Source organism: Chrysochloris asiatica, unplaced genomic scaffold (genome assembly GCF_000296735.1).
Source record: "Chrysochloris asiatica unplaced genomic scaffold, ChrAsi1.0 scaffold00256, whole genome shotgun sequence".
NCBI classification, from domain to species: Eukaryota; Metazoa; Chordata; class Mammalia; order Afrosoricida; family Chrysochloridae; genus Chrysochloris; species Chrysochloris asiatica.
The window spans coordinates 363,623-375,430 of NW_006408774.1; the positions used below are offsets into that span (position 1 = coordinate 363,623).

General features: G+C 46.1%; 1 protein-coding gene across 1 annotated transcript in view; it reads right to left on the reverse strand.

The window, feature by feature from the left end:
* Positions 1–1,526: 1,526 nt before the first annotated feature.
* BOD1L1 (biorientation of chromosomes in cell division 1-like 1) overlaps positions 1,527–11,808 on the reverse strand; it is a 74,578-nt gene continuing 64,296 nt past the window's right edge. Inside the window, exons 23-26 of the mRNA XM_006873813.1 lie at positions 9,403–9,452; positions 9,226–9,310; positions 8,679–8,832; positions 1,527–1,644 (exon numbers count right to left, since the gene is read on the reverse strand). Of these exons, the coding sequence (XP_006873875.1) occupies positions 1,527–1,644; positions 8,679–8,832; positions 9,226–9,310; positions 9,403–9,452 (407 nt within the window). The remainder of the gene's footprint in view (positions 1,645–8,678; positions 8,833–9,225; positions 9,311–9,402; positions 9,453–11,808) is intronic.

The following is an 11,808-nucleotide window of genomic DNA, read 5'->3' on the forward strand; positions in this document are numbered from 1 at the left end:
TTTATCCTGTTGGAAGCCCTGGTGAAAACTCATCCCTACTAATGAAGACGAAGAACTCTCATGTTCCTTGTCTTGGGGAGGTCCCGTCCAGATCTAAAATTCAGTGAGAGTGAGCTAGGAGGACAGGCCATCATTGGCTTATGTCTGAATGTCAACACATAACTGTTTCTCTAAGACCAACTACATAAAGAGGAGAAACACTTCTCACTGGGAGGGAATATAAAATCCAGGAAAAAAAAATTCTTACCACTGAAATTTTGGGAACCATTTTATAATTTATATATAAAATCTCAGTACGAAACCATGTAAAATGACAGAAATATCCATCTTACATTGAGTTTTAAAAAATAAAACCAACTAAAAACACAAAAGAACAAAAAAATGGAAAAAGAAACCCCAAAAAACCAAAAAACCCAAAACAAAAACAAACAAAAAACCCTACACATATTGAATGTAAATTTTAATTATAAAACAAGAATATGAACAAACCATTTTAAAATAATCTCAATTATTTGGCAACTCATCACATCATTGCAGGAGACACATTTGATCTTACGAAAAGTTGAATCTCATGAAAAACATAAGTTGGACAGTCTGCTCATACGGGAGATAAAATATGTTTTAAAAAAGAATCTGGCTTAATAAGGCCAGTCCATAGCCTGAAATCATTGTGTATAAAATCAGTGAAGCTCCGCTGGTGAGAGGCACTTAGTCCTCAATGCGGGAAGAAGGTGGCAGGGAAGGAACTGGAAGTATCGGGACTCAGCATGGAGGAGGGATAGGCAGGGGTTCCCGATTGCCCACGAGGGGACATGACTCCACCGGACCCAGGTCCCTCACTATACTAGGGCTGGGTGTGAAGCCACAGAGGGCGAACAGAAATCTAAAAACAAGTTACATTCTTAAAACTCTTGTCCCTCTAGTGGGTGGAAATGTTACCTTTCTTTAGCTAAGCTACTTCAACTTGCAGACATGCGAGCACTTTCCCGCCAGGCTGGAGGCGGGCAGCTACAGGGCAGGCGGAGTCCTAGGAGGGTCCCTACTGGTAGGCTGCACAGAATTAAAAATCTTTCTTATGAGAAAAAAAAAAAAAATTATAATAATAATAAAATAAACTGATATAGAGTCAAGTTCACAGATAAGTTTTCTCTGTAAAATAAATAAAGTGTTCATTGATTAGCATCATACAGAGTAAAATACAACCTATTTTTACATGTTTATATACTATACACAGGGGCCCGGGGCCAGGCTCATGGCTGGAAGGGCTTGCCTTAGTCAGGGTCACCCATTTCAAAATGTTAAAATGTACAACTACAGTGTTTTGAGTGGAGATACCAAGTAAACTTATTTTCCATTACTGGAAGGACGAGAGTTGGTAAAGCTGTTGAAGACATCACCAGGATAAGCCGGCATCTAGGAATGACAGTGCATGCATGTCCTTCCCTGCTTGACAGACAGAACAGCGTCTGGCCACGGGACGCCCCCTCTCCACTGTGTTTACTCCCAGCTGGGTGGCGGTGTCAGGATTATCGCTTGGCCTTTTTTACGGGGGCTTCCTCCACTCTCTGCTGGCCTCGCGTCCGCGCCCCGGGAGGGCTGGCTTCTCTCTTGCGCTTGGTAGGAGGGGAGATCTGGGCCTTGGATCTGCACGAAACAAAAACCAAAGGCAATGGTTGAGAGAGGAACGCAGCTGCAGCAAATTATTTGGGAGTTTCTTCAAAAAAAAAAAAAACCAACCACGAAGAGAAAACGAGGCTAGCGCTGACACAGGACAAGGAAGTGAAGAGGCCACGGGCCACTAGCTGACAACCTCCCACTCCGATACGAGGTACTGCCGGAGGGTGTGGAAACCTGAGCTCTAGTTCAGCTTCACTCTGGGTGTTGATCTCTCTGCACCCTTGTTCCTCTGTCAAATACAGACTTGCTAGTCTGACCAACATGCACACTGCCCCAGGTGGAAACTGCAAACAAGAACAAAGAGGATCCTAACCTAGGTCTGATCACGCACGTGGGTTTCCCAGGAAACTGCTGGCCGAGTGAGCAGAGGCACAACCATTTCTGGAGAGCTTCCAAAGCATCTCCTGGCAACCAGGGCAGTCCCTCTCTACAGTCTACAGTGAGAACAAGTGTCTGAGACTTCAAGCTCGAAGTCACTCTATTTCTAGAAATACAGAACCTACCCAATGCCAGCCAGCTGATTCTGACTTCACGGGAATCGAAAGCCTCATCTTTTTACCATTGGAGCTACTAGTGGGTTTGAACCACTGATCTTGAGGTTAACAGTCCAATGCTTATTCCACAGCATCAGAAATAGTAAGAAATCTATATCACTCCAAGTTTACATACATGTTATATAAATATGTAATCATACTATATATTAAGATGATAAATGACCAATTATATGTGTATGTGTGTAGGGAGTCCTGGTGTGGCACTGTAGGTTAATGTGCTGGACTGCAAAGTCAGTTTGAACCGCAAAACTGGCAGTTCAAGTTCACCACTCACTACTCGGAAACTCTATACAGGGTCGCTATGGGTCAGAACTGACTCTACGGCACTTACCAACAACAACAACAATATGTGTGTGTGTATGTGTTGTTAGATGTCAATGAGTCAGTTCCAACTCAGTAACCCTGTACAGTGTTTTCCAAGGAGATTTGGTGGGTATGAATCACTGACCTTGTGGTTATACATAGAGTCATTGTGTGGCATAGTAGGATAGGCACTGGACTGCAAGGTCAGTTAAAACAGCAAGGTCAGCGGTTCAAATCCACCAATTGCTCCTCATAAACTCTATATAGGGTCGCTATGAGATGGGGTTTTCTGCTCCTGTAAAGACTTACAGCTTTGGAAATCCAATACAGGGTTGCTATGAACCACCGACCTTGTGGTTAGCAGTCTGATGTTTACCCTACAGCACCACACCAGCATCCCATATATAACTTGTTGTTGTTGTTGTTGTTAAGTGCCATTGAGTTGGTTCCGACCCATAGCCACCCTGGACAGGGTTTCCGAGAGTTATATAAATATTTTTTTATTAGTTCTGAGATTGTGGGGTAAGCATTAGACTGTTAGTGGTTCAAATTCACCAGCCAATACACAGGAAAAAGATGAGGCTTTGTATTCCTGGAAAGATTTCCAGTCGCAGAAATTCTACGTAGCGTTGCTGTGAGTCGGAAGCAACCAGATGGCAGTGGGTACGTGATATAGTTACATACATGCAGTGTATGTAAACTGGTCTCAGAGAAATCAGGTCCATATATATATATGCTGTTGTTAAGTGTCATCAAGTCGGTATGTATGCAGCTCTGGTGTGGCACTGTACGATAAGCACTGGACTGCTAACACCAAGGTAGGCAGTTCAAACCCTCCCATCAATCCTTGGAAAGCCTGAACGTCGCGATGAGTCGGAATCGGCTGGAAGGCACTTACCAACAACATATACAAATATACTTTAAAAATTCTTGTTGGCTTGCTGATTCCTTCAGGATAAAGTAATCCAGAGCACAGCACACACATTTCCTTCTAATCTGCTCTGTGCTGACAACATCCTTGACTACCCTTCTTCCAAAGTATCCCCAGTCCTCCTCCACATCATGCCCTTTACGCCTTTATACTTGGGGCCAGGTGGTAAACTTGCATTGTAAGCCCTGGTTCAGCGGCAATTCCACCTGAGACAGCTTCCTCATGACAGAGAGAGCTTGTCTCTTTTTGGAAATCCCACAGTATTTCGAATCTTCATCGGGCACTTAATGCTACCTCGGAGTGGCTGTGCTTTGTCACACGGCCGGTCACATTCCAGTCAGTAACTGAAAACCATAGAAGAGAACACAACAGAAAATGTCAGTAGCAGCACAGCTCGAGTCCCAGTGCATGGATGGGGGCCAGCAGGGCTGTACAACGCTCTCACGGTGGGTCTCAAGTCCTACACACGGCCTCCTCTATTAACACCTTTCTCTAGGGCAGCTGATGAGGTTGGCTCATTTTCCCAGCTATCCTCAGCCTAGGGCTAGCCCCAGCCCAGGGGTATGGTTATTGCTAGGTGTCGTCAAGTCAACTTTGACTCAGAGCAAGTTCAAGGGACAGAACGGAGCTGCCCCATGGAGTTCCCAGGACACCATCTTTACAGGAGCAGCACGCCAGGCCCTTCTTCCGCGGCACTGTAGGGTGGCAAAGCAGCCTTCACCTTGCTGTCTTCCCCTGTTAAAGCACCAGTCAATATTATCAGTGAATGGAAAGAACTAGTAAACTACCATGACAAGAGCTGGAGAAGAGTTTGTTTTTTGGTTTACTGGCCTTTTGACCACAAAAGTAAATAGACTCAGATGGAGTAAAATACGGTTGCAGATGATGGGGTTTGGGGATAATGTTACCTCTGCAAATGTCTAGAATGGCTGGGAAGCAGTGTTTATTAATAGCTCATTTCAAACCGTGTCTGTGGAAAACCACCAACCCCTAAATGACTGTCTACTGATGAGTTGCTGGGGGCCAGCCGTGCATTAGGTGACATGGAGCAGAGCACACAAGCTTTGAGCCACACCACCCCTTCCCAGTCACGTGAGCATGGCCGGGCAGCCAGGGCTTCTCCCTCAGAGTATGCCCGTGACCAGCAACACCTGGGAGTTTACTGGAAACACAAAGCCCCAGTCTCATCCTGCAGAATCAGACTCCGCACTTTACCTAGGCTCTCAGGAGATCTGTGTGCACGTTCAATTTTGGGAAGCAGGGATCTCGACCTGCTGTATGAAGTAAGGATCTGTGCCCATTCTATGTGGTGAGGGATGATTGAGAAGATCTGACTTTCCTCCCTCTAACACAGGAATGACCATATGTCCAGACATGAGAGGATGCTCAGAAGAACACAGGTGCAGCCTTTTTATACTGTGACGTCTTAGTCTTTGATGCCGTAGTGTACAGACAGTAAGACAAGGGCCTGGACACGAGGAAGAAGCTTGCAGCTCAGGAGGGAAATGAAGCGAATCGGCCTGAACCAGGGGTACAGGTCATTCTTCCACAGCCTAGTGCTTCTGGACAGAGAGTGACAGGAAGGGGAGGCCACGGGGGCAAAGCAGAAGGAGGAGGCATCCTGAAGAAGGTGGGCTTGGAGGATGAGGAGGGCCTGTCTGGTGAGAAGGGGGGACGTTTTTCAAGAAGACCTGGTGTGCAAGCGAAGACAAGGAAGTTCAGCGCAGCCTGTGGGAGTGAGATGGATTGGGCTGTGGCTCCAGTGTAAACTGGCGAGTGGCTGGCCACAAGGGGGCGCAGTGCTTCACTGTCTCCTCGCTCAATGGAGCTCCTCCGGCATTACCAAGCCCTGAGGTCTCTGAGTTCTTGAAGGACACAAGCCTGGCCCTCGGTCCAGTGGATGGACATGGCAAATGAAGGCTCCCAAATGTCAAGAGCAAGTGTGAGTGGGAGGGTGTGCGGTGGCAAGGGCAGACTGTGGAGGCACAAGGGGAGCCCTGGGCAGCTCTGCCTCTTCCTGTTGGAAACCAATGACCCCAAAAGGAAATTAGGAAGAGAGAGGAGTACTGTATGAAAAACAGCATCAGGGGGTTAGACATGATGCGAGGCATAAGCAGGGACTTACCTTCCTAATGGGGGAGATTTACTAAATTTTTCGCGGGTGGATAACTTCTCCTTTGCTAATTTTTGGCGATTTCGGGGAGAAACTGTTTCTGGGCTGCCAAGTTTGGATGTTGCAGGCACAGATGGCATGCTATGGTGCTTTCTGAAACAGATTATAGAGACACTGGGCAGTAGGTAGGGGGAACGGTAGCCCTGGTCACTCCAGTCCCGGAGACCAGCCATGAGAGTTGGAGCGATGGGACGTGAGCAGGAAAACGGTGGGTTTTTGTGACTGTTGCTAATCAACAGATCTCGGTGCCATCCATGACCAACTCTGCGGTGTAACTCTCGGGTCTTTGAGTTTACTGTGCGTGGTATTTTCCTGTGACTCAGAAGGAGGTGACCCTGGACAACAGAAAGCACACCGACTGACAAGACGGGAATCAATCCTCAAAGAGCTCATCAGAGTGGACGCAAAGGGCTAAGACTAATAAAAGTACCCTTCATCAGGTCCTGACCTGGGTCTCAAGAGTCAACTGAACAAGATGAGGAGAAGAACTGAGTTACCGGCAAAAATCTCAGGAAAAGAACTGGTTTAGCTGGTGTGCAGTTCACGATGAAGCACTTCTGTGACCCATACTAAAGCCCAGCAGCTACAAAATGAAGATTCATTAGAAAACACTTGATGCAGAACTTTTGCTTCTTAAAGTGGCTAAGGATAACCGAGGCGAAGAGCAATGATGAGGGGAGCGCCAAACAAGAAGAGGAGATCTGGAAGCTAGCCTCAAAGGTCAAAGAGGAAGTCATCTAGAAGACCCCAAGAGTAGAGCCAGAGCCAAGCGTAGCCGTTGCAGGCAGGCCAGCTTCTATGGAACCCCAGACAGAGAAAGCTGAGGAGGAAGTGGCTTTGCGGCCACTGAGCATCGGCAAAAGCAGGAGGACCATTTAGAGAAGCTGCTGACACAGAGATTCAGATATGGATGGGTTAGTCCAGTTAGATGATCACTGAGCCCAGCCAATTCCAAGAAACAGTGAAGTTACAAAGAGACACCCTGGAACCAAGCAACCAACACCAAAAAATCAAAGAGACGGGGATTCTCTTGTCAATCATGAGTTCCTACAATACACTGAGAGTGAATGCTGGAAATCAAGTAGGATTTATTTTCGAAGAACTTAATTTTAAAAGGCGATGTTTCTAGCTGTGATTAGACGCTCACATGAACATGGCTAGAAGGTCTCCAGAACCTTCTGAGGGGAACTTTATTCAATGGGACCATCTCCTCAGACTGTTTAAGAGAGGGCCAGTGGTGCTGGTGGAGTGGTCCTAACACCCCACCTTCTCTTATCAGCAGGCATCTTGGTTTTGTCACTCCTCTTCTATTTATTGGAGTTGCCCCGTTAAAAAAGAAAACTTGTATCACTTTATCTTTGGCCATGTGATCTCCTGAAGTTTTTTGGTTCTAATATTTGACCTTGAGACATGAAACCCTGGTAAAAATGGCTTTCATGGACAAGTCTGGAGGGATTAGAGCTAAACCTCTATGCACATAACAAAGTACTTTCACTATTATACTTGAGTGACAGATGTCTATAAGTGATAGTATTGAAATTAATGTTGATTCAGTTTGCATAAGGAATTTACAGAAGATGATACCAAGATGAACAGCCTGGGAAACTTGTTGAAAATGGAAAGGATTCTTGCTTTGGAGAAAGTAACTAACTCTTAGGATATATTTAGTGGTGCAGTATTTCTCAAAACTTGCCACAAGGAGTACTGACGGGCATTCACAGGCTTAGTAATGGGGACAGTGGTCCAGTCGTGTTGGTTTAAACAAAGGTAGACTGTTGTTTTTTTTCCCTTTAGGACTTTGTTGTTGCTGTTACATGCTGTGGAGTTGGTTCCGACTCATAGCGACCCCGTATAGGGTTTTCGAGGAGCGGCTGCTGGGTTTGAACCACTGATCCTGGGGCTCAAATTGACTTTGCAGTCCAGTGCATTATCCTGCAGCACCACACCAAGACTTTATTTGCCACGTCCTGGTAGTGTAGTGGTTACGAATTAGGCTGCAAACCTCAAGGCCAGTAGTTCGAAATTACCAGTGGTTCTGCAGGAGCAAGATGAGGCTTTCTGCTCCCATAAAGATTTATAGCCTCGGAAACCCTATATAGGGTCGCTACGGGTCAGAACCGACTCGATGGCACTTAACAACAACAACAAATAAACAAACGTACACATGACTTTCTAAGAGGGGGAGAGAATTCACTGGTATCCTTAAACTCACGTGACCAAGGCGCTCTATTCCTAGAGGCTTCTGGATAGACTAAGGTTTGGGAGCACACACCTTGGGAAACATAGACAATTGCCATCTGTGTAAGTCAACAATGGTCACATGGGGGTGATTTCACAGGATCCATGGATCACAAAGCTCTGGCTAGCTGCATCTTACAACAGTGGGCCGTGTGGCTGTGTCCTGTCTTAGAGATCAGCTCCTGCAACGCAGAGACTGTGTTTTACGAATCTCTATATTCACCCAGCATGCTCAGCACAATATCTGAACTATGTTCCTGTTGCTAAGTGCCATAGAGTCGGTTCTAACAGTGATCCTGTATAGGGTTTCCAAGGAGCGGCTAGTGAGTTTGAACCGCCGACCTTGTGGTCCAGTGCTTTATCTCACAGCAGTCCATGCTTAGTAAGTAACAGCACAGGAATTGAATGGGATCTACCCAAAAGGTATTTAAAACTGGGCAGAGCTTCTGAAAAGATCACAAAGGATGGATTAAGGTGGGAAATGTTCTCCAAGAAGAACCAAGATGTCAGAGTACTGCGCACTGAAGAAACAATGGAAGGAATGTGCTTGTGCTGTTTAACTGCTGTTGTTGTTGTCAAGTGCCGTGGAATCGGTTCGGACTCACAGCAACCCTGTACAGCGTTTCTGAGGAGCTGCTGGTTAGGTTTGAGCTGTCAACCCTGTGGTTCCAACAGACCCGACATGACTGCACTGAAAAAAAACAGCAATTCAGTTCACGAGGAGTCCCACGAGACCTGAAGGTGTTTTCTCCGGGGCAGAAGCCGGAGAAGTCTACAGAGGAGCTCTGTTGCCCACTATTACCTCTGAGCCTCCAATCTGGTGGTGGATCTGGTGGTGGCTCCGGAGGGCTCATCTTCCTCCTCCTCGTCCTCTTCCTCATCAGACTCCTGGTCTTTCTTGTCCTCGGTGGTGTCAGAAATGGACTTTTGGCGTTTTCTTTCTGGCTCTGAGGATTCTGTTCAAACAGAAGGGTAACACCTGGACTCGTACAATTCCCAAAGACCACGTAGAGCCTAGAGTCACGGAGTTTGGACCAACTGAGGATGGGCCTTTCAGGTGGAAGGAGTGGTTTTCCACTTCCTTTGTGTTTCAGCACTTGCAATTCACAACTGTTTAACTTAATTGCAAACACATTTGGGATAGTTTACTTAGGCGGTTCACAGCCAGCATTCATGAAGAATTCACACGTACTCAGAGAAGCATCTGGGATGTACCATGTATGACATGGGATTAGAGCTAGTCATACATATTTATATCATGTGAAGACTAGCTGTACCCCCTGGTATCCACTGAAACATTCAGAAGGGCGACTCTGAATTAAGAAGGTTCAGGAAGAACTGACTCGTACCAGCGTCATCAGAGAGAGTGAGGGACCGCTTCGGCTTCCTTCCCCTCCGACGCACACTCGCTCCTGCTTTGTCCTCCCCGTCATCCTAGAAGCACCAAAATCGAAGGTGAGCTGGCGGTGGCCTGGACTGTTTCTTCAGTTGTACAGGAACAATTTGGAAAAGGGAGGTACACTTACATTGCTTACGCTTCGTTCTTGTGGGTGAGCTGTTTCCTTGCTGGACTCATCTTTCAACAGAAGGGAAACCAGTGCATTAGTATTTTGTTGGTGTTAGGTGTAGCTGTGTTGATTTTGACTCACAGTGACCCCGTGTGACGGAGCAGACCTGTCCCACAGGTTTACTAGGCTGCCATTTGTATGCGAACATACGCGGCAGGCTGCTCTCCCATGGAGCTGCTGGGTGGATTTGACCCACCAACCTGTCAGGTGGCAGCTGAGCACTTCCCCATTGCACCACCAGGGTTCCTTATGAATACTTTATTAGTGTCAAATGAAGCTTCATCAGTCTGAGCTGTGATCTATGCAGGGACCAGTGCTAACTAGTGCATGGTTAAACAAGCTGGCAGAGAGGACATGAGGATGCAAGCCAAGACCCCAACCTGCTTGTTCCCGATCTGCCAGAGAAAGCTGCGTGATCTTGGAAAAGGAGGGAAATTCTGAGCCCTAGTCTCTTTCTGTGTAAAACACGGCCTAGGTTAGGTCACCTTGATGGTGTCTTTCAGCTCCAGTGGAGCGCTGTGGCTGCTCACCACAAGGTCTGCTCCACCAAGAAGGACGAGGCAGTCTGCTTCCGGAAAGATGACAGACTAGGACACCGCGTGGGGCAGTGCCACTCTGTCCTACAGCAGTGCTGTGAGTGGGAATCGATGGCAGTGGATGTGGTGTTCTGTGTTTTACCAGCTCAAACGCTCTGAGCTCAGGAGAGGCACTGTGATCAGGATTAGGGACATCATCTAAGTCTCAGTGTAATCCTCCCAGCTGTCAGTCCCCATTTTACAGGCAGGAAAAGGAGGCTCAAGGAACTTGTTCAGGGTCACAAAACTACTATGTGGGCTTATAGCTAGAATTCTTTTGACTTCAAACATAAGACAATTTGAAGGTTGTGTTGCCTATTCTTTGTATATGTGCTTTGTGTGGATGCTCCACTCTTCTGAGAACCCATCTTGGCAAGAAAAATAAAGTCTAGCTTCAATACACGAAATGAGGCTAAAATGACGGGGATGCTTATCAACATGAAGACTGTGGTAACTGCTCTTTCCTGCAATTTCAATGTTCTAAGGAAGGTGGTGTTGTTAGGGGACGTGGAGTCAGTTCTGACCCACAGCAACCCTACGTAGACAGAACGAGAGTGGTCCTGCGTCAATCCTACAGCTATCAGCTTTCAGCCCACTGTGGCAGCCACTGTGCCACTCTGATGAGGACCACACCGTTAAACCAGTGAAAAGGCTGACAAAGGAGGAGCTTATCTTCAACTAGTGATTGTTATCCTGATTCAGAAAATTAATGTCAAAAAAATCAATACCCGAACAAAATCATATTACTGCAAAACCATGTTATTACTATTTACAAAATCAATATCTTTAAAGAGCACGCAAGTTATTTCTGTATGATTCCAAATATTATATAACAACAGTATGAAGATCTGTTAAAAAAATTTTTGTAATGACCTATTTGCTTTTCAGAATAGTTTCCTGATTGCACCATGAGGTACATTTGATCAAAAGTTGTTGACATAATTCATTCTTTCGCTTATTTCTACCCCTTAAAACCTACCAATGGCTATTCTGGCTTTTCTGCAAAAAACCTGGAACCAGGCAAATAATGTGTACATATTATTAAAAATCTAGATAGTGCATACGACTGCAACAACTCACCTGGACTGTACCCTGCAACGTCACAGTCTTTATGATCACTTAGAGAATCATTAGCAACATTTTGGCATAATTTCTTCTTGGAACAAGGAAAGACAACAGGATACCTGCTCCTCACTTATCAACAATCTCTTATCCGACATTTCGCATTTACCACACTAGTAAAAAAATCTCCTATTTTGCACCTTCGCGATGGACACTTGGCAGTCACGAATGCTGAGGTGTGAGGTGAGAGCAATGCTGGCTGCGATGGTAAAAGTTATGTGTCACGTTGTCTGCTTCCCTGTCATTTGCTATATACTCAGCTTTGACTGTACCACCTGTTCTATTTTCCCACCCATCTTCCCTCTTAATAAGGTTGGAATCCTCTTGAAGACAGAGGTTGCTTTTGATTTCAGAACTTAAATTGGAGTACTTTTCTTGAATCAATAATAATCCTCACCAGACATCCACCTTCCCAGAGCTTGTGCTTTAAACCCATACTAAGGAGAAGCTCAGGCCACAGGCAAAGTCAGGTATAGCCTTTCCTGGTTACAGTGGTGTTCACTGAGGCTGCTTTGTACTTCAACAAGAAACAGAATGAAACTATACAAGTGTTCCCCAACAGCCACGCGCCCTCACGCACAGAAGAATGCTGTCGGCCTGAGATGGAGGCAGAGAAGATGATGTGAAGAGATGGAGTGGCTGGGGACTTGAGATCCAGAGAGGGAAA